Source organism: Lolium perenne, chromosome 1 (genome assembly GCF_019359855.2).
Source record: "Lolium perenne isolate Kyuss_39 chromosome 1, Kyuss_2.0, whole genome shotgun sequence".
NCBI classification, from domain to species: Eukaryota; Viridiplantae; Streptophyta; class Magnoliopsida; order Poales; family Poaceae; genus Lolium; species Lolium perenne.
Genome location: NC_067244.2, coordinates 195,965,475 through 195,988,624, shown reverse-complemented (window position 1 = coordinate 195,988,624; position 23,150 = coordinate 195,965,475). Strand labels below are relative to the sequence as shown.

General features: G+C 46.4%; 1 protein-coding gene and 1 long non-coding RNA gene across 2 annotated transcripts; one reads left to right on the top strand and one right to left on the bottom strand.

Annotated features, from left to right (window-relative positions):
• Positions 1-10,147: 10,147 nt before the first annotated feature.
• On the bottom strand, positions 10,148-14,468 carry LOC127317629 (G-type lectin S-receptor-like serine/threonine-protein kinase At2g19130). The gene is made up of 2 exons (XM_051348202.2): positions 14,237-14,468; positions 10,148-12,534 (listed from the first exon to the last, which is right to left on the bottom strand). The coding sequence occupies exons 1-2, from the start codon at positions 14,397-14,399 to the stop codon at positions 10,244-10,246; spliced, it is 2,454 nt and encodes an 817-aa protein (XP_051204162.1). The 5' UTR covers positions 14,400-14,468; the 3' UTR covers positions 10,148-10,243.
• Positions 14,469-19,572: 5,104 nt separating this feature from the next.
• Positions 19,573-21,864, top strand: LOC127317622 (uncharacterized). The gene is made up of 3 exons (XR_007861315.2): positions 19,573-19,895; positions 20,474-20,682; positions 21,192-21,864. It is a non-coding gene; the product is annotated as an uncharacterized lncRNA (long non-coding RNA).
• Positions 21,865-23,150: the final 1,286 nt, after the last annotated feature.

The following is a 23,150-nucleotide window of genomic DNA, read 5'->3' as shown; positions in this document are numbered from 1 at the left end:
AAACACAGTCAAATAGGCCCATGCATTATTGATCGAGCTAATGTGAAACATGGCCGACGAAGTGAAACACTAGAAGGATTCCATGGCCAACGTGTGAAACACAATCCTATAGCCCATCAATAATTGAAACATTGGTCATCCAAGTAATGTGAAACATTCCCGGAGAACTGTAACACTAGAAGGATTTCCATGGTCAACTTGTGAAACAAGAATGTATAGTTCATGCATTATTGAAACACGTCAATCCATTTGTAACTAATGTGGAACATACCCGACGATCTGAAACACTAGAAGGATCCCATGGTGAAATTGTGAAATATTTAAAGGATTCTATGTTCAACTTGTGAAACAAAATGAAATATCCCATGCATTAATGAAACACCATCCATTCATTTGTAACTAATGTGAAACATGGACGGTGAACTGAAAGAGTAGAAGGATCTCATGGTGAACTTGTGAAACACGATCCTATAGCTAATGAATCATTGAAATAATCGTGAACCAGCAGCTTACGTGAGGAAATGAAACAACGATATTATTTATATGGTGATCCATTTGATGAAACACAAACAAATAGGCGGATGCATTATCCATTTGGAACTAAACTGAAACATGGCCAACGAACTGAAGCACTAGAAGGATTCCATGGTTGACGTGTGAAACACAATCCAATAGCCCGTGAATTATTCAAACATCGGTTATCCATTTGTAACTAATGTGAAACATGTCTAGAGAACTGAAATACTAGAAGGATAATGAAACACCATCCATTCATTTGTAACTAATGTGAAATATTGACCACGAACTGAAACAGTGTAAGGATCTCATTGTGAACTTGCAAAACATGATCGTATAACTTGTGAAACATGATTGTATTGTCGATGCATTATTTAAACACCGTCCATCCATTTGTAACTAATGTGAAACATACTAGACGAACTGAAACACAAGAAGGATCTCGTGGTGAACTTCTGGAACATTTGAAGGGTTCTATGTTCAACTTGTGAAACATAATGGAATAGCACATGCATTAATGAAACACAATCCATTCATTTGTAACTGATTTGAAACATGGATGATGAACTGAAACACCAGAAGGATCCCATGGTGATCTTTTGAAACACAAATCTTTAGCACATGCATCGTTGAAATATTTGTGAAACAGCAGGTTAATTATGTAAATGAAACAACGAGATTATGTATATGGTGATCCATTTTTTGAAACGCAGTTAAATAGCCCATGTATTATTGAAACACTTTTCATCCTTTTGGAACTAATATGAAACATGTCCGACGATCTGAAACACTAGATGCATTCCATGGTCAACTTGTGAAACAAAATCGTATAGCCCATGCATTATTGAAACACCCTCTATCTATTTGTAATTAGTGTGAAACATGGCAGACGAACTAAAATACTAGAATGATTCCATGGTGAATCTTTGAAAAAGTTGAAGGATTACATGTTCGACTTGTGAAATATAATCAAATATCCAATGCATTTGTAACTGATGTGAAACATGGAGGGTGAACTGAAGCACTAGAAGGATCCCATGGTGAAGGATTCCTATAACTCATGCCTCATTGAAATATTTCTGAAACTGCAACTTAATTGTGGAAATATTTCTTGAATTATATGAAACGGCTTAGCATGCTTCAGTTTTATGAAAGATTCTGAAGTTGCAGCGAAACATGAAATCCTTCTGAAAGCGAGATCAAACGTTCTACAAATTTCTTGGAGACATCAGCGAAGGTCATTTCAAAATTAGATTTTTTTTTTATAAAACTAAAATAACATCCAACATACATTACTTTAAGGAATGGATAACTAAAGTAACATCCAACGAAAGGAATGGATAAGAAGATAGTGTGGGACATGTTGTGTCTAGAACGGGTTGTGGGTTTTAAATATATACACAACGCTCCTGCCACCGTATGTTGGTACATATAAAGTCTTAGTAGTTTAACACATTTTTTCACAATAGTCTCATGAGAGTAATTTATCTCTCTTTATCCAAAGAGGTTTGATAATTACTGGTTTCACATATATTTTAAATTGGTTTAATGATAGTTTTGTTAATTTCAAGCAACGTTTCATAAAGGTTTTCATAAACATGCATATTAGCTTCACATGTTTCATATAGGTTTCATCTAGATTCCACAAAAGTTGCATTATTTCACTTATGTTTCGAATTTGTTTCTGAGAAGTTCTGTTCATTTCACACAAGTTTCAAATAGGCATCACAAGGCTTCATAAAAAGTTTCAAAAGGTCCATGGAATTTATTAAATCATTACAATATCCATGGAATAAAAATTCAAACAAAAGATGATCAACAATTCTCACCACGTAATTCTTCCATGCCAAAATCATTACAATATTACATAAAATATTTAAAAATAGTTAACCAATGTTTATGTGTTTAACTTGAACTATTACATACACTTTTACAGACAAAAATAGAATCAAAAGGTGGAGATTTTAGTCAATATCATACAAGATTGCATCAAACTCACTTGCAGACAAAAAGTTTTAGAATGTCGAGTTTTGCATCTTAGCAACAAACGACCAAATAATTATCTTGATGAACGTGTAACATTCTTCTTGCTGAAATCAAGAACATGGCTTGAGAAAGGTTTAACAAAAGTTTCATATGAATAAAATTTGATTTTCAAATGATAACCCATGAAAACTCGGTAATATTTTTTCTTCTGGACATTCCACATCAAACAAGTTTACACAAATTTTTGATATTTTTGATGGATTCCAAATATATTTTAGACATTTCAATTGATTGCTAGCATGCATTCAATGAATTTCATAAGCATGGCAGTCATTTTCGCATAATTCTCATAAACTGGGCCAATGTTCTGGGGGAATTTTAGAAAAATTCCAGAATCATTACATATTTTTGAAGGATTAATTAAAACGTAACTCAAACTAGATCAGGTTTTCGAATTTGAGAGAGGTCAAATCTGAAAAAAATAGTATCATTCAACTTTAGAAACATTTTCACATACATTTCAAACAAATAGATTCTTACAAAACATGATTGAATTGATTAGCTCATAGCAGCAGTCGAAATAAAATTATAGTAGTACATTAGACAAAGGAAAGAAGTAGCAGCAATTACCTCGCAGCAGCAGTAGTAGCAATAAAATCAGGATACAGTACAGAGGAAAAGAAGCAGTCAATCCCCTATCTAGACTACAGCGGCCGGCCGGCATAACCACGAGAAGCTTGAGGCGTGGAGCCAGATTTTATAAGTTAGCAAAGAATATATGCCGTTCTCGGGTGTGCCAGATTTATTGCCATGGAGGCCGAATCGAGATCTTGTGCGCAGCGCTGCGTCGAGGAGGACGAGGGGTTAGGTAACTTCTTGCGCGTCGCCACCGTCCAGCCAGATCGTTCGCCGCAGCTGGACACGGTTGCGACGGAGACTGCTAATCAAGTGCGTGCGAGCTCGTGGGCGATTTGCACAAAAATAACCCTTTTGTCAAACTATAGCACAGACTGACCCTCCGGTGAAACTATTTCACGGATCTAACCCTTTTGTGTGGCGCCCCCCTCACGGGCGCCACACATGCTCATGTGGCGCCCCTGGCCCTGGCGCCACACACCCATCCGACGTGGCCCGTCGACGCTGAGCTGGTGACCCCGATCCGACGTGGCAGCAGGAGTGGCGCCGTTCTCGCCGGCGCCACACTTTGAAAGTGTGGCGCCCGTGGCAAGGGCGCCACACATTCACTTAAGTTTGGGCCGCGCGCGCCCGCCCAGCCCGACCATCTTCTTTCTCCTCCCTCTGTTCTTCTTCTTCCCGTGGAGGCGCCCGGATTTCTCTCTCCCCCTCTCTCCCCCCCCCACCAAATCCACCACCAAATCGTCAGATCTGTCCGTTGAGATCGTTCCCAACTCGTTGCTTGAGGTAATCTCCTCCGTTTCCCCTCTTTTCATCCATTGATTTTGTGTATTTGCTCCAATGTATATGTGAAACCCTAGATGTGGATTTGGTTGATTTGAGGGTGGAGATGGATTTGGTTGATTTGAGGTTGGATGTTAGGGTTGTTGAAGTAGAAGAAATGGTAGTGTGCTAGTTTGTATGGGTACATTATGTTGATTATGCTAACTAATGAACACATGTGTGTATGTGTTCCCATTATGCTAGGGGGATGGAAAGAATTGTTCATGTTCATCATGTGGAGAAGGATGCTTTCTTGAAGGGAAACATAGAGCCGGACCCGGAAGAGGTTGACTTGGTGTTTGACGTTAGCCCTACCTTTGCGGAGGTGGTAGCACAAGTTAGGGTTGAGTTGAATTGGAATGAGCCAAATGATGGTGTTGAGCTAGAGGGAAGGCATAATGTGGGGTTTGGAATGCACACCCGTTGGAAGATAATGCGTATCAACTCGGAGCAACGTTGGTCCATTTACAAGGAGACGGTGGCCGGGTCACAAGATAAGGCTTTGGAGTTGTTTGCAACCAAGACGGTTGAGGCTCGTATCGAGCTTGACCTTAACCGGCCCTCCTCCCCCGTTCGAGAGAGGACTCCTCCACCCATGAGCCAAGAAGAGGCCACCCAATCTCCCATTGTCCAATCTCCCATTGCCCAACAACCTCCGTTGGATAATGAGTATGATGAGCATGACGATTGTGATGATGGTTTCGAGATGAATTGCAACAATATCGGTGATTTGGATAAATATTGGACGCAAGAGGAGATGGACCACTCCATTCCTTATTCCCGATGCTATGCGTCGGACTCGGATGATGATGGACCCGAAGAGGAGGTTGACGAGGATGGCTTCACGGCTAAGGAAGCCGAAAGAGCCGAGATCTTCAAGAAGGTAACCGGACGGGATATCCGGGTACCATTGTTCCGTGATGTTAGTCTTGCGGATGGAGCCGTGGTTGATGGTGGCAAAAGTTTTCTTCTTGGAGCTAGGCCACAGTCCAAGAGAGATGTGGATGGTAGGACGGCTATGATCTCTAAAGGGCTAACGTTTGATACATTCTTGGAATTGAAGATATGGTTGAAGGAGTTCTCCATTAAGCATCATCGCCCTTACATCGTTGTTCACTCGGACTTGAAGAAGCGGTACACGCTAAAATGTGTGGATAAAAGGTGCCCATGGGTTGTCCGTGCACGACCTTTCAAAAAAGGGCCCTCTTGGCACATAACAAGTTGTGTAGCCACTCACATGTGCCGGGGGCCGAAGCTTGATGGCAAGGATGCACAGCCGGACCACCGTCAACTCACATCCGAGTTCATTGCATACAAGCTATCGGCGGAGATCTCATCACTTCCTATCATGAGCATTAGGTCCGTGCAAGATACGGTCAAATCCACCTTTGCATACGACGTCAAGTACGGGAAGGCATAGAAGGCCAAACAAGCCGCATTCAAGATGTTGTACGGTGATTGGGAGGAAGCATACAACCGTATCCCTAGGTTGTTGTTAGCGATGGCCGCAACTAACCCGGGCATGGTGCATGTGGTGGAGCCTTCCGCAACCAAAATGACTTTGCATGATGGTAAAAGAGTGAGGGTATTTCACCGTGCATTTTGGTCCTTCGAGCAATGCACGAGGGCATTCGAACATTGTAGGCCCGTCATAGCCGTGGATGGTACCTTCTTGACCGGTCAGTACAAGGGCACACTATTGGTGGCAATAGCAAGTGATGCGAGCAACCGTTTAGTACCATTGGCTTTTGCATTGGTAGAGATTGAGAACAATGATAACTGGCAATGGTTTTTCCATATATTGAGGACGAGGGTCATACCACCCTCAAAGGAAGTGTGTGTCATCTCCGATCGTCATCAAGGAATTCTCAATGCGGTGGAGGTTGCAATTCCCGGGCATGCTCCCTTGCATCACCGATGGTGCATGAGGCATTTTTGTGCAAACTTCTACCGGGCATGCAAGAGCAAAGAGTTGTCTGACCTCCTTCAAGATTGTTGCCTCGCTTACTCTGAGCGCCGCTTCGCAAACCTATACAACGGCTTGCTGAAGCACAAAGACCTCAACGCGGGTGGTCAAGAGTTTCTTCATAGACACCTCATATTTAACTCAAAGTGGGCAAGAGCTTATGATGAGGATGGGAGGAGATATGGCCAAATGACAAGCAACATGGCCGAGTGCTTCAACAATGTGTTGAAGGGTGTCCGTGCATTGCCCGTGACGGCAATCATTCAATACACATTCGAGAAGTTGAATGTCTATTTCCAGAACTACACCGATGAAACAGAGAAGGAAATAGCTAGGAATTGCGAGTTCCCTACGAAGGTTGAAGAGTTCATGGAATTTCAGGCGAGGAAGGCGGACTCCCAAACGGCTACATGCTATGACAATGTTGAATGGGTTTACCAAGTGAATGAGCCGGGAGGCACCACACAAGGTGGTGTCCAACACGGAGGCCGGGCTTTCCGTGTGTCCCTAAAGACATGTGAATGCACATGTAGGAGGCCCTCTTTGCTTCATTTGGCTTGCTCCCACTTGCTCACAGCGGCACGCACTAGACGTGTCGACTACAATAACCCGCTCACCGTTCGGGAGTCCGAGTTCTCAATCGAAGCCACAAAGAGGACATGGGCTCCAAGGTTTTCTCCTTACTTGGATCAATCACAATGGCCGGAGTATCATGGAGTGCAAGTTTGGCCAGATCCAGAATGGAAGGTTGTGAAACGTGGAAGAAGAAAGACAAAGAGGTATCACGGAGATATGGATAGATGGGGTCATTCGGGAAACAAGTTATTCCAAGAGGCTCGCGAGCCAACTAATTGTGGATCATGCAATAGTAAGGGCCACAATAAAAGGAAGTGCACATCCGGCAAAAAATCAAAGGGCAATGATGCTAGCACAAGTCAAGCATCAAGTAGCCAACAAGCTTCAAATCAACCTCGATGCCAACAAACGCCAAGCCAACAAGCTCCAAGCACACAAGCCCAACGCCAACAAACCCCAAGCACACAAGCCCAACGAGAACAAGCTCCTACGCAACAAGCTCCGAGGCAACAAGCCTCAAGGCATCAACCACAATGGCGACAAGCTCCAAGGCAACAAAGGATTCACGTAGGGCTTAGTAGAGGTGGCCGTCGCGGTGCTAGTATGCTACGATACCTAGCGGGGCCTTATCCGTATGTGTCTCCAAGTTACTAATTGCATTGTACTTTGGTTTTTCATATTCCATGACTAACTTTGGTTTTTTCAATTTGGTTTACAGGTATGGCAACTCAACCCACCAAGGGGAAGGGAGCATGGGAGGGCAATGAGAAGGAGGAGTCCGCTTGGGAGGAGGCGGTAAGGACGGTGCGGAAGAAGGAGAAGGAAGAACTAGAGAGGAAGAGGCGGGAGGAGATAGCTAAGAAGAAGGAGGAAGATGAGCGTATGCAAAAACAGTATGACGAATACATATTGTTCCACAAGAGGAGGAATGCCAAGCTGAAGGCCGAACGGGACCGCGAGGCACGGATAAAATTCCTAAGGAGCTGCCAACTTGAGCAAATTGCGAGGGAGCGGGCCAATAGGATGCACCTAGAGGAGGTGGCTAGGGAGGCTGAACGCATCAAGGAGGAGAGAGCTCAAGCGGAAGCTGCGAAGACGGAGGAGCGCCACCACTTCTTCGATTCGGTCGTTCAGTTGGCTCGTGACTTAAGGGAGAAGGAAGAATTGGCTGAAGAAGCTAAGAAGAAGAAGGCAAGGGGGGAGGGAGCCTTTGCGACGCAGTGATGTCCCTTTGGCTATGTTCTTGTTGTCGAACCTTTATGTTGTGTGAACCTTGATCTTCTCGAACCTTCGTGTCGTTGAACCTTATTGTAATTGAAACCTTGATGTCGTCGAACCTTATTTGTCATTTGAACCATTATGCTGTGTCAATGTGTGGTACATATTCAGTGCAATCTTCTTGTTGTCAAAACTGCTGGAATATGGTAGGATTTTTCATGGTTTTAACACAAGTCAATGTGTGGCGCCCTTCCCACTGGCGCCACACATGCTAGTGTGGCGCCCGTGGCATCGGCGCCACACATGCCAATTTATATGAACCATTTGGTCGAAAACATCCAGGGGCTCCGGACGATAAGTCCTTAGCCGTTTTGGCGACCCTCTTTGTGTGGCGCCCGTGGCATCGGCGCCACACATGCTAGTGTGGCGCCCGTGGCATCGGCGCCACACAAAGAGCCTCGCCAAAACGGCTAAGTCCCAGACGATTTGTCTTACAGTATGTTTTGGGAAATTAGACATGGATGTGTGGCGCTGATGCCACGGGCGCCACACAGTGCAGTGTGGCGCCAGTGGGAAGGGCGCCACACATTGACTTGTGTTAAAACCATGAAAAATCCTACCATATTCCAACAAAACTGCCATCATGTCAAAAGCTATGTCATGCACACATCATATCAACAGCCATTTTGTACACACATCATGGACATAACATCATCATACCTAACATCGTAGCACATAGTTTCATACAATTTAAGATAGCATTCAAACAACACGAAGCAACGAACATAGAGTTGACAACACTCGACGATCTAACTATCGGTGTCGGAGCCGGATTCGCCGGTGTGGGGGTAGTGCACACGGCAGGCGGTGTCGTCGAACACCTTGACGATCATCTCGCCGTCCCCCTCGTACAGGAAGGTGAGCTGGCAGCCGGGCTCGAGGTGGAGGTCACGGGCGAACTTGTCCCACCCCGTGTGCAAGTACATCTTGCCCTGCCCATCGAACAGTACCTCCACGGACCAGCGGCAGAAGTTGCAGCTAGCCTCCCGTAGCTGCAAGTGCGCCGGCTCGTGGCCGTCGACGAACTCGGCGAACTTGTCCGGTAGCCGCTTGATGCCGAGTGGGTCGTCGTCGATGCGGAGGAGGAACTCGAAGCAGCGTTCCTCATGCGAAGACGAGGATGATGCAGGTGACGGTGACCGTGGGGCCCTTGCTGCTCCACCGCGGCGGCCCCTTCCCCGGCCCGGGGGGCGCCCAGGACCGCGGCGGCCCCTTCCCCGTCCACCGGGACCGGCCATCCTACATGTTTACATTTTTGAACCATATTACGATCCATTCCACTAACAAATATGAGTTACTCCATCACAAATACTAGGCATACATGTGGGTTCATACACATACATACACATACATACATAGAGTTCATACACATACATGTGAAATTTCATATGTAGATTTCTACAAATCTATGGTTCAAACACATGCATACATGAGGCTACCATCTCCAACAAAAACAATACAATATAGAGTGCACAAAAGAAAAAAAACATGTCTACGGGTTCATGTCCAACTCTAGCCCGATCTATGAAATTAGTGGATGAATGGACAAGATTTGAAGGAGATTACCTTGACAAATGGATGGGGAACGATCTCCACGGACAGATCTGGTGATTTGGTGGTGGATTTGGTGGGGGGAAAGGGGGGAGAGAGAGGAACCGCCGGCCACCTCCTGTTCTTCACGGGAAGAAGAGAGGAGAAAGAAGATGGTCGGGCTGGGCGGGCGCGCGCGGCCCAAACTTAAGTGAATGTGTGGCGCCCTTGCCACGGGCGCCACACTTTCAAAGTGTGGCGCCGGCGAGAACGGCGCCACTCCTGCTGCCACGTCGGATCGGGGTCACCAGCTCAGCGTCGACGGGCCACGTCGGATGGGTGTGTGGCGCCAGGGCCAGGGGCGCCACATGAGCATGTGTGGCGCCTGTGAGGGGGGCGCCACACAAAAGGGTTAGATCCGTGAAATAGTTTCGCCGGAGGGTCAGTCTGTGCTATAGTTTGACAAAAGGGTTATTTTTGTGCAAATCGCCGAGCTCGTGCTCTGTAGGGCGCCGTCGTTTCGGCAGCCACCTCGCTGCACCGACGTAGCTCGTGCTTCTGCGAGGTCTTGTGGTTCCGGCCGTGGCAGGCGACGAGGCGGTTGTTCGCCGTGGCAAAACAGGATGCGCCGGAGGAGGACGGCGAGAGGAGCGAGAGAGACGGACCAGCAAGCCCTGGCGCGTCGGGGAATCTGGAGGCCGGCTGGCCGCGCCGCCGCATGCTCGAGATCTGTCCACGACTAGAATGAGAGAGAGAGAGTTGCGGAGGAGTCAGTTCTATTTGGGTGTTTTTGCAATTTACCTAGTTGGTTCCCGGAACAACCCGTTTGACCAGGCGTAAATCGCAAACCGATAACCAATGGTAGATTAGACTCCTACATATACCGTTGCCGGTAGAATCGCCGCTCTCGAACTTCATGCTGCTCCGCGCACGCTATGGTGCGCCAACTCGCTGCCGTCCCGCGAGAACTTCAAGGTACTGTGGTAGAGGTGGCATCTCGACGTCCGTCAAGCCATGTAGCACCTGCACCACCTCCGCCATCGTCGGCCGCGCGTTGACGTCGTGCTGGATGCACCAGCAGGCGACCTTGCACACCCTCTTCATCTCCTCGGCGTTGGCGTCCCCTTCCAGCTCGGGATCCAGCAGCGCCATGACTTCCCCCTCCTCGGCCAGCCTCCGCGCGACAAGCAACGGGAAGAAGGTCGTCGTCGTCGTCGTAGCTTGCTCCTCCGTGCTTGTCGAGCCTGTCGACGACACCACAAACTGACTCTCCCCTTCGACGTTCCTTCTCCCGGAAACGATCTCGAAGAGCATCATCCCGTAGCTGAACACGTCGGCCTTGGCCGTGATCGCCTCGCCGCTGATCCACTCCGGTGCCAAGTACCCGATGGTTCCCCGCATGCTGGTGAGCACTCGGCTGGAATCCCGGCCGAGGAGCTTGGCGAGCCCGAAGTCCCCCACCTTGGGCGCGAAGGCGGCGTCGAGGAGGATGTTCTCCGGCTTAACGTCGCAGTGGATGATGCAGTCCCGGCACCTCTCGTGGAGATACGCCAGCCCCTTGGCGACGCCGAGCGCGACCTGGTAGCGCACCTGCCAGCTCAGGACGTAGAAAGTCTTGCGGAACAGGTGGTGGTCGAGCGAGCCGTTGGGCATGTACTCGTACACCAGCAACTTCCGGTCGGCGCCGCCGTCGGAGCAGAACCCGAGCATGCGGATAAGGTTGACGTGCTGGATGCTTCCCAGAGTGCTCACCTCCGCGCGAAACTGCTTCTCGCCTTGCCGGAACCCCTCCAGCTTCTTGACGGCCACCACGGTGCTGTCGGAGAACTGGCCCTTGAACACCGACCCGAAGGCGCCGGCGCCGATCTTGTCGGTGAAGTTCTTGGTCACGTACTGCAGGTCACTGTACTTGTAGCTCACGTAGCCATCGCCGACAGTGAGACCATTGACTCTCTCTGCTCTTCTCTTTCTTATCGTATGAACTAGAAGAATGGAGGCGGCGACCAAGAAGCAGGCGATGGCGAGTGCACCGGAAGCGATCTTGATGTCCCGCCATTTGTGGCCTCTCGGGCCTGGGAGCTCCGACGCGGCCAGCCGGAGGTAGAGTCTCCCCGCGCCGGCCCGGTCATCGGCTACACCGGCCTGCAAGTTTTGCAGGTTGCCGTGCCATAGGAAGCAGCTGCCGTTGTACGCGTAAGCGGAGCACGTGCAGTGCCCTAGGCAAGCGCTCTGGCAGTCGCCGATGCTCGCCGCGCCCGCTACTTTACCGTCGTCAGGGAACCTAGTGCCATCCATGCGGAGGAACTTGTCTTGCTCTGCCTTGTTCGAGCCGGCAGCGGTGCTGTTCTTGGCGCACTGCAGCTGGGTGTTACGCATGCACCCGTTGGTGTAGTCGCCGGAGGCCCAGTTGGGTGGACTGCGCGGGCGGAAGCCCCGGGCACAGTCGCATGTCGTGGCCGCGCCCTCGGTGCACACGCCGAACGCGCCGCAGCCGCGCGGCACGGTGCACCGTGCCTTGGGCGCCGCATACACGAGGTTCCACGCCTGCGTGGCCTCCACCCAGAACAGCCCCTTCAGCTGCCCGGAGACGTCCATGACGAATCGGTACACCGTCGTCGTGTTGGCGGCGAAGCTGTAGGTGAAGTAGATCTCGTCGTCGTTGTCGACGAACTGAACAAGGCCTGACGCGGTGACCTCCGGCGCACCGGTGAAGGACTTGCCCGTCCAGTTGCCGCTAAGCCAGTACTCCCGGGTGCCGTTGGCCTGCATCACGTACTGCGGCGCCCCGGACGGGTCGAGCTGGAGGGCATACATCCCCGGCGCGGGGTCGCCGCGCGCCCTCCACGAGACCATCCCCTGTATTTCGCTGGTGCGCTTGTCGCGCCTTAGCTTCCCGCCGGGGAGCCACGTGTCGCCAAGGTGGTCGAAGCTCTGCCATAGCACCGCGGAGGCATTGGACGCCGGCGATAGCACAAGGTTGCCGGAATCGTGGAGGACGGCGACCGTGTCTGTAGCGCTGGCTATGCCGCTCGTGTTTGCTTTCGTGGACCAGGCGATCGAGCCGGAGTCGTCAAACAGAGCGAGGTTGCCGTCGGGCGCGATGGCGAGGCGTGATGAGGCTGGGTCGGAGATCGGCGTGTCGCGGTTGGCCACCCAAACCGGCGTCTGAGCCACCATGTTGAGATACCAGATTCCGATGTACCAGCTTCCGGTGGCTCCTCCCTCTGGCAGAAAAAACAGAGCAATATATCATACCATTGCAAACTTCCACAATCGAGCAGTCAGGCTGATATGTAAGATAATCACCGCGTCGAATTTGGCTCCGAATCTATTTTATGATGTACATATTTGATTTTGAAGAATATGACGAATAAAAGTATCTGATTCTAAATTGGCGCCCAAAAAACGATATAGGATTTGGTATAAAAAATAACATGAGGATGGAGTAGATTATTCAAAAACTAATTAGGATTATACGAAATTACGAATGTTTTAAACCAAATAATCTAATTTTTTAAGTCAAAAGTCAAGGCTAATATCACAAAGCTAGTAGTTATTGGGTTGCCGAATTCATTTTGTAAGGGTGTCTACATCTAATGTTTTAGACTGATGTTTCAACTATTTTATTTGGTTCATATTAATACCATCTCGTGAGCGCTTTGGTTCTTAGTCTAAACTAACATAGTGGCCCTTTGCAAATTTGAGGAAATTATTTTTACCATGTAAGAAGTGATAAGTATATGGGTACATTCTTGAAGGTGCTCTTTCGCAAAAAAAAAATATTCCGGAAGATGCTAAATAAAATAAAAATTATGAAACATTCTTTTATGCAAATGTAATGACCGTAACTATTTTTCTTGGTAAATATTGTAGTGTTAGGCGTATAATGGAGATAACACAAACCAGGACTAACCCCTAGCTTGATAGATCATAATATGACATGTCAACATGACAACTACGTGATTTTTTTAGCACCAAAATTTGTTTCACTGAAGCATACGAAAAGACAAAGGATCAGTTCAAGAGGCTAAGTAGGATTTAAAAATATAATGAAAATGGACCTTATATAAATGTAGTAGGTTACTTCCAAATCAAATATCCTCTATCGGAAAAAATCATAAAGATTCCAGTAATCAAGTTTATCTAAGAAAATCCTTTGAATAATTAAGTCATACGTAGTATGTGAGAGTCAAAAACAATTTGCCAAGGCTCTGTTCCCCTTTACAAAAAATGTCACAAATAGAGATAGTAGTAAAATAGTTGGTAGAACTAATATATTAGGTTTTGTGCGTCACAAAAACCTCCATGGCGTTGCAAAGTTTGCCCTTATCTCTCTGACACTTTCCCTTCAATTGATTTGTATAACCCCTTATTAAATATTGATGGCATCTCCCATGAAATAATATTGTTTAACGATTGTACACTTAGGAAAAAGAAACGCGATACCGTGCTTTAATTTGAGTATGTTTTATCCCACTAAGTAAGACATGCCCGGATGAACAACACATTTAACAGTACATGTTTTGCTTCCCAACTTCTAAAGTCTTGGAAGAACTATAATTACCTACTAATGAGAGTAATTATCCAACTATTTTTGCTTTTGGGCTCAAGTTTTTCGGATTTCCGATTCGGATCCACAGTTTAATATATTCGCATTTTTTTGCGAAACATGGTACAATCATAGATGCTCACACATATGTATATATACACTCATCCCTATAAACGCACACACGCACACTTTTACTCCTAAAAGACATCAAAGTGTCAAAGCTGGAATTTGAATTTTGGTGCATTTGAGTGCCACTATCCTCCTAACCACAGGTTGGTTTTTATGGATTAAAAAATATGGTATATATATGATAACTTATAAACTAAATTCGATCGGATCCGATTCATTTACATATGCATCGGGAAGTGGAAACTGACCTGGCTGGAAGAACCCCAGGGCGAACTTGCGGCCGGAAGAGACGAGCGTGTGGCCGACAGTGAGCGACCGGCCCGCGGTGAGCGTGTCCACCTCCACCCCGCGCACGACACCCACGCAGAGCAGCGCGAGAAACATGGCCATCGGAAGCGCGCCGGCTGCCATGTCGTGTTCCCTCTCGTCCGCTGCTGTTGCTGTTGATCACCAGAACCTGTATCTTTTATCCAGTTCTCACCAGCTATTTGTACTTCATAGTAGCAGCACGCAGCACGCAGCGCAGAGCACCGGTGGTCGTCTACCCTCACCCGACCGGCACCGTGACGCGTCCACCTCACTGATTAGTCAACCACACAAACTGTTCCGGAGGATGAACGAGTCGCGATTCGCGAACGTTTTATCCTGTTGACCGCTGACCGGGGCAAGGAAATATTCGGGATGGATTTGCTGAACTCATGAAGGCTGCCGCTAGACTTTTCGTTTTTGAAATGACAAATTATATTAGCCACTGCATCAGAGAGATGCGTAAAACCTTGACTTATTTCATTTATTACAAAGACATGTAAAAAAGAAAATCTACAATGATCATACAAAGTTGAGAGGGGATTTGGTGACTAGGGGTATACGTGACCACCCTCTAGATGCCACACGATTTGCGTTGAGATCTGGTTCTCGTCAATTGGATCTGTTGTCTTGATATTATCTTATCCATCGCTAAGCGTACTTGACGTGGGTCCTACGTGATTTGAAAGTGCATCTGATCCACTATTTGGATTCAAAAAGGTGTGTCCTACGTGATTTGGAAGTGTTATTAGTGCTGATGTGGTTTGCTAACCCAACAATAATGGTAACAGTGGATTGCTAGATGTGACACGTGTCAACCAATGGATGCATGCTTACGTATACACCCGGTCACCAGGCTTCTTCCGTGGTGCGTAATATGCTCTAGTCATCTAATTATAGACATAATTTCTAGATTTGTTCACAACGAAGCGGTTACACATCAGCCCACTCCACATATATTGATCAATCATAATGCATAACTGGAGAGAGAGAAATAGAGAGAAAATAACTGTTACAGAGCTTCTTGATTTTATCAACAATTTTGCCATGAACTGGATCAAGTGTACAAAAAGGTACAAATAACTAAACATGACCAAGATAACTTGTAGGCAAGGTTGTGGACAATTTCCGAGGAAAGGTAGAAATTCGAACTAACATCATATAGTGAAATGATGGTCTGATGCTGTGTGTTGAACTGTTCATTTTGCGCACCTGGCGTTGCGATGGTGCATGTTAAACTGCTACTTTTTGTGGTGCGATTGTGCACGGTAAATTGTGATTGTGTGCAAATGGAGAGACAATGCTAATAATGCATAATGTATTGTATGCCTATAATTAGTATTGTATTATCTATATATAGGCTATGTCGATTGTTGTAAGTTTCTTGTGGACCATATTGATTAAAACGTTGAGTCACTAATGGACTGAAACCCATAAATTTGCGGTTGCACAATATGATGTGAATCGGCTAGGTGGATCTCAATTGGGCCACCTAAAGTACGGTCTATCGACTAGGCATTAGCTACGGCCTAACGATTGCCCGACCAAAATGAGTTGTGAATGGGCCACCGTTACACCAGCCCACATCAACTATCAAGGACCGAACCAGATTTTGGATGGACCGCACCACAATCTAGCCTAGCTGTATTCGAGCCAACTTGGCCGGATTGCAAATGGACTGCCACGTAATACTCGCCCACTGAAAAATGTGGGATCATTGAAGATATAATGCTAATAGTAGGGCTTGTCGGTCTATCGTTGCGACACCTACCGTCCGAGCAATGGTCGGTGTGACTGGACAAGATGACCATGTGTTATTCTGTGGATTACTCAGGTGTCGCCATATTACTGGTCCCCAAGGCAAATACCGCATGTGACACATGTCCACCTAGTAGGTTGCAACATGTTAACCTAGGAAGGCGTGTCGTGGAAGTAGCATGGCACTCCACGAATGACATCATGCTAGATGATAAAATGATGTTCACGTGGCCGTACTAACAATGAAATCATTAGCCTGATACGCCTGACAGGGTGTTCGGCGACATGGGGACTACCCCGATGAAGGTTTAGTCTGTCATGAAGAATTGGGTCAGGCGGGCTGAGGGGTTGGACTTGGCTATCATGGATGCATGACAATCGTGCCAAACTGTCACTATAGCCATTTGTGACATGACGTGGCCCACAGATTTCTAAACCGCCAGTGTCACATGTCTGTGACGGTATTTTTACATTCGTTGATGGTGTCTAACCGTTAGCCAAAACATGGTGTGTTGTAGTGCGAGCATCGTAGACAAGCATATCCCGCGAGTTAGGGATGAGAATGTGTACCTAAGCCAGCTGCAGTGGGGTCTCCAATGCATAGCATGCCAACCTCGGAAGTAGACGAAGAGGGCGAGTCGTACCTTGAAGACGATGTCGATGCAGAGCCATGCACTGGAGCTCTCGCAACTGAGGTGGATGAAGACGAGCACCATGGAGCGAAGGCTGATGAGATGAGCACGATGGAGCAGGGACGCACGAAGAGGAGCCCTAATCGGAGCTTGTCCGGTCTTGCTTGAAGTCAAGGGCTCGGTGCCGCCCACTACGGCAATGAGAGCACTTGATGGGGTCATGACACTCCGCTGCATGGTGGCCCTTCTCCAAGCACCGTTGACAGATGTGCTTATGAGGCTTGACAAAGTAGGGGGCGTGTAGGCATTGACCTTCTTCTTGAATGATGGTGGATGGGGCGTTGTTTTCTCCACCAATAAGGAGATCTTACTGGCTTCCAGCCATCACCGGAATTACCCACTGGCTCATGGTTGCTAGGCTCGCTTGAATGCACCTGCTCGGCAATGATGGCAAAGTGGGAGACTGAGTCCGCCTCTCTGTCTCCCTTGCGTCGAGCGGAGGTATCAAGGAACGGGGTGCCCCGCGAGGACTCGGATGAGTGAATGCGAAGGAGGTCTTCAAGCACGGACGCGGGGGCGGGGCGCCATGAATGCGGGCACGAGCTTGGACATGAAGCAGCTTGAATGGGGCAAAACTTACCGCACTGTCTTATCTTAACTGCTCCTCAACGTTTGGTGAGATCACAAGCAAGGGAAGATCCATAGGCTCCCTCGCCCATCGAGTCTACGACGAAGAAGGAGCCTGAGCGTGGTGATTTTGACGGGGACGCTGCCAGAATGCCAGATCTGAATCCGCAGCCGCAAGCTGCGGGAACAACTTCAGCACTAGATCTCCACCGACGAACGAACGGTGGCAAAAAAAGAAGATGTTGCTGCTCTCGCACCCGTCACCTCTTTTGGCGCCTTCAGTTTGTAACTTTGTATCGAAAGAAGACTGGTGACCGGGTGTATACGTGAGCATGCATCCATTGGTTGGCACGTGTCACATCTAGCAATCCAACATTTTTGTTCAGATATACAAGCTAAATTTTTATCCACAATTCAAACCTCATCATCACACCATTAAAATATCAGCTCAACTTGCACAATCGCAACTAGGTGAAAGCAAAATGTTGCTCTGCGTGTGAATGAATTTTTTTTCATGGAGAGTAGTGTGACGAAAATTGTGGAGACACTTTAAATTGAAATTGTGCCTACCATAATAGGAATTTTGAAACATGCATTTGGCCCCAATACCAGTCCGAGTTCCAGTTCAAGTTGCCCATATGCTTCACATCTGGTCCATACGTTTGGTTATGAGCCTATGAGGCTGGGTGATTCCAAAATATTTGATGTCGTTGTTCGCAAGCAAGTGATTTCTGGATGCAACCGTCTTCAAATGGTTGTCCGGGATATTTTCTATCAGGCTACTTGGCGGCCTGTTAAGAGATTACAAGATGCTTAGTGTACTTTGTAGTCTTTTATTGTTTCGATGGTTGATTTTTGTATCGACCCTCGTTGATCCTTGAGTTGTAAATTTTGAATATTTCATTGCTTAATAAAAGGATGTGTGCATCAACCGATGCAGAGGCCGGGGCATACACCATTTCGAAAAAAAACTCCAATGTTCTTAAGGACCGTTTCCTATAGCATCATCTAAAGGTATAATTGTTGCACCCTCATGGAGCTCTCACAGACGTTTGGATTTTCGGCCGTCCGATCGAGCTGACGTGGCGCGATCTCGACCGGCCGTTCCGTCCAGGGCGCGAGGCCCTCGCGCGAACCCATGTTTTATCCATGGGTCGCGAAAAGCCCGCTCGGCCCGGTGTCTCGCTCCCAATCGTCTCGCGCGTCTCCTACCAATCCCCTCCCGTCCTCCTCCCCCCAATCCCGTTCTGCCCAGCGCCGCTCCACCTCCTAGGCCACCACCCGCCCTTCTCCTCCTCCCAAGCCTCGTCTCCCCACCTCGCCGGCAGATCTCCTCCGTGCATCCGTCGAGGAGCTCGAGATGGAGCAGGGTCGTCACCTCCCCATCTCCCGATGCCCGCCTCGGCCGGCCTCCTCTCCGGCGAGCCACCATCGCCCGCGTCCTCCCGCTCTAGGTCATCAAGTCCAAGGACGAGCAGTGAGGCAAGGACGAGCGGCTTTGCCTGCCACAACCACGCTCGCCTCGTCTTCGTCAGATCCGGCGAGGCAGGGCCATGGGAATCCCACGGAGGAAACCCTAGCCGCATTTCCCCCAATCCGCTCGTGAGCCTCCTCTCCGTCGCGTCTGGGCGGCCAGCGAGAGGATCCCCTCCTCCATCGCTCCCCTTTTTCACTAGGCAGGGAAGAAGGTGCAGCGCCGCCGTCTTCACCGCAGGGGAGCAAGCTGACGGATTCCATGGCGCTGCCATCGTCTTCAGCCTCGCGTCCAAGGCAGAGCCTACAGTACATAACAGGTCTCCTCTCCCCTCTCTCTGGAATCCCTGCCTCTCCTTTTTTTCTCACGCCCCTTGCCTCCCCAACAGTAGGAGTGTGGGTCGTCCCTGCAGAGGGCATGGGGTCTTGACTCGCAGCCTGCCGGTCAGGGGCGGCCGGCGCTGCTTGGGGAGGTTTCAGCTGTGTGCGACGGCGAGCAATTCCGATTCATATATTGCTAAGGTGAACCTTCTGCCAATTATTCCCCTCTGCTCATTATCTCTCTCTATGCATTGGCCAGTGAGAGCATCAAGAGGAACTTGCTGGCGACCAAGATCGCGTGAAGCCTCATGGGGAGTGGATGTACAATATTCTATACACGAGGTCCCAGCCATCCTACAAATTGGTCCATGGGCACACTCTAGGATAACCAGATATGTAATTGTAGGCTTGGATTTTTAATTTGATACAAATAATTAAAATGAATGGATATTTATTTATGGAAGTTTTATTCCTGCAAATTAGTCGATGGGAATACTCTAGGAATAACCAGATATCTAATTGTAGGCTTAGATTAGTAATTTGATACAAATAATTAAAATGAACGGATATTTATTTATGGAGAGATTAAAGTTTTATTTATTCTATATCGTATATCAGATTTCTTTAAGTTTAGTTTAGTCTTACCTAGCTAAACATGTCAGTGTTTTTAGTAAATTTCCTCGCGTCAATTGGTTACAATTTCTTACTTCCTGTCTTATTACTTTTATGATTTCGTCCACGGCGGCCGGCGTCGAGCGAAGCCGCACTGGGAGTGTATGCTTTGGTTCTGGTACGAACTGATGCTTACCTTGGTTTATACTCTTATTTCGTATTTATGATAGGTGCAATCAACGAATCAAAAATTTGCTCGATGAAAGCCTGAGGTTTGCTTGTTACTTGCTTATGTGATGCCCCGTCTCACTTCGCCTTGCCTTAGAGCAGATCATTGTAACCATGTTACCTTAAATTATATGCTTGTGTTAGTTAAAAGTAGAATTTTAGGGCCATCGTATGCTCCCTGCTTGTATTTTGAAAAAAATTAATATATTGACCACATGCAAGAGATAGTCCAGTGGGTGGGATGGGAGCCCTACAAAGTTACATATACAAGTGATTATCTTCAAGCCTTATATGATCATGCAGTTGAGTTACTTGAGTTAATACGGAATGTACTAGCCTATGTGGATCACCAGGTATTTTTCTTTTCTCCGCTATCATGGTACGTATCGAGCCTTTGAGAGACAAAATTGACAAATTCTGAACTGTTTGATTTAGTCCTAGAACATACACCTTTTTTGAAAATCTGGTTATATTTGTGCTAATTTTTTTCTTTAATGTATCCTTTGTTTGCCATCCTATCAGTAGCAGTAGCAGGACAGAGGGACAACCGCGGGGGATGGGGTCTCTAATGTGTCATGCTCAACCCCGATTCGTCTAAAAAAGGGCACAGGTCAGCAGCCAACTGCCTCCGCGTTGAGGAGCAGTGCCATCTTCTCAACTCATCTGCGCCCATGGTGATGAACTCCACCGCTGACCACCATCTAAAGATGCCCGTGGCGCCGGCCACATCATCTGAGGTGAGCGAGCGTTTTGTCCTTGTATTTGATTCTCCCTATTGAAGCATAAGAATTGTCATATATAATTGTTCTCATGACCTCTAAATAGGTTGCAGTTATCCAACTTCCTGCTATATATATTTGGACTTTATGTAAACCTCAAAGAAATCATGGTCTTTCTACCAGTGGATGTAATATGCTTCGTAGTGCTATTAGACTAGGACCTCCAAAATAATATGAAGAAATGCATCTGATGTCATGTGTTTCCTCAACTATTGATTATGTAAATTCATGTATCATCTAAAAGAGGATATTCATCCATTTATTTTAAGTACCATATGGCAATCTGTACCACAAATAGCAACTGATGGTTAGTGGCTATGGTCAATAAATGCAAGATATTAGCAGCAGTTTTGCAGGCTTATGGAAGAAGGAATATCTCTCTTGAATCTGCTTGATTATTCTCTTTCTAATGCCTGTAATTTATCCCTGATCAGTTTTCTCAATAATATCCCTTAATCACACAACAGTTTGATCTCACTACATCGAAGCTCTCTGGAGTGACATGGCGATGACAGGTAGTCTCTTTTGACTGTTCACATGCTCTGTCAGTGAGTTTCTCTCTCCATATATTACAAGGAGTTGCAGGTATGAAACTTCTATTGTTGAGGTTCAGCCTTCTGATTATTGATTCTTCTATTGTTTCTATATTATTAAGGTCTCAGTTCAGCTGTGTGTGGCATTTCATTGTAATCCACTTTTTCAGTACCAATGATCAGTTCAGGAGAGATGAACATAATATTGAGAAAACTGGGTTCAGGAGAGATGAACATAATATTGAGAAAACTGGGAGCTACATGCTAACAGTGATCTTAAATATTTATGTTTTCTGTACCCATGTTCCCCTCGGCTGTTTTTGGACTACTATGGAATCAGTGATTCGTGCTTGCTTTTAGTCCCATTTAGTGTTTCAGATGTAGCTTGATTTACATTTCTGGCATTCTTATATGTCTGCTCTAGATTGATCTATATACTGCTTTACTTACTTTTGATATAATTAGGAAGGACTCTGTGAGCGTCATGGAGGGAAAACATAATGCTTGCACATTGTCTTCTGAATACGGCTCATAAATGTAGAGATACCTTAATGTTCGTTTGGTTTGTTGGGTAGTGTGCGTAGACTTTGCAAATCACTGCAGTGAGCATAGCAATTTTCATAGATTTTTTTTGGAATGATCGGTTTTGGCGTTGCAGAAGCATTTCCTTCAATTTTCTACAATTGGGACATGGACTTGATGATTATGTTACCAATCGGATACATCATACAACCCCATTAAATATATCTTTGTAACTAGCTGTACCTTTCACGGTCCCTGATTTGACGTTGTTCCCTTTTGAAAGTAGCTATTGTTGTGGTGTCTAGGCAGTAGAGTACGAAAGTAAGACCTACAATGACTACTACCCCTGCATATGTGTTGCTGCTACAGCGAGAGCAATCGTAGGCCTAATGGTGCAGCAATTGAGATTTTATCCTATTTCTTAGTTTCTTCTCTGCCCTGATTTTACCCCAATTCTTTCTTCTTTTTTAGTTAATCCATTCGCTTTTTGTTTATTTTTACTGTGCTTCCATTCACTGATTTAATTTCCTCTTTATCCTTTCCTGCGTGCCTTTTCAATTTCTACTTTCACACATGATCAAAATTTTGTTTCTTTTGCTTTTTGCTTGACATAGTTGCTTTGTTCCATTTTCTTTGCAGGTTGTTGTCTTGCTGGAGATTGTTGCCCGAGAGGAAACTGAGCCAACGAGACACACCACTGATTAGCATGTGCTTTTGATTCTGTATTGTCAGGTGAGGAAACCGAGCCTGTCTCCGATTGCTTGACTATGATTCCGTATTGTCAGGATTTACTCTTCATGTATTATTCGATGTCGAGCTCGACAAAGTGTATCATTGCACTGGTGCATATGTGTATATTAAATCTGCAGCAGGTATATGAATTTTACTTGGCATAATGAGTTCAGATTGTTGCACATATTACCTCTTTATTTGCTACCCTTTGCTTTCTGTTGTATTGATTAAAGTGATACGAAATGTGAGAAGATGCTTTCTGCAATGGTAGTGGTCTGATGATTGAAGTGATTTTCTCAATAAGCACTTTTTGTTATATTGATTTCAGTGATATGGAATGTGAGAAGCCTACTGTTTCTTACGATGAAAACAATCATGTGATTTTTTATGACAAGTCTGTTTAATTTACATGAAGTTGTATATTTTATAATTTGATTGCCAAAGTATATGTATGACAATATGAGTTGATTACGACATGATAGTTCGAGGTTGTAGCTTCTTGTATAATTTATACTCTCATGTCTAGATGGCTTTATTTAAAACTGTAGTTGATCTATGTATTACAGCTGGTTGTTTGACGTTAGTGGGATAATATTTTCAACTTGAAGGTTTTATTTCAAAATGTAGTTGATCTTGCTA

Excerpts from the sequence above, each read along its gene's own strand:
- LOC127317629 (XM_051348202.2), bottom strand. The coding sequence starts at position 14,399 with ATGGCAGCCGGCGCGCTTCCGATGGCCATGTTTCTCGCGCTGCTCTGC. Across the intron at positions 12,535-14,236 it reads CCTGGGGTTCTTCCAGCCAG|AGGGAGGAGCCACCGGAAGC; the intron begins GTCAGTTTCCAC and ends TTTTTCTGCCAG.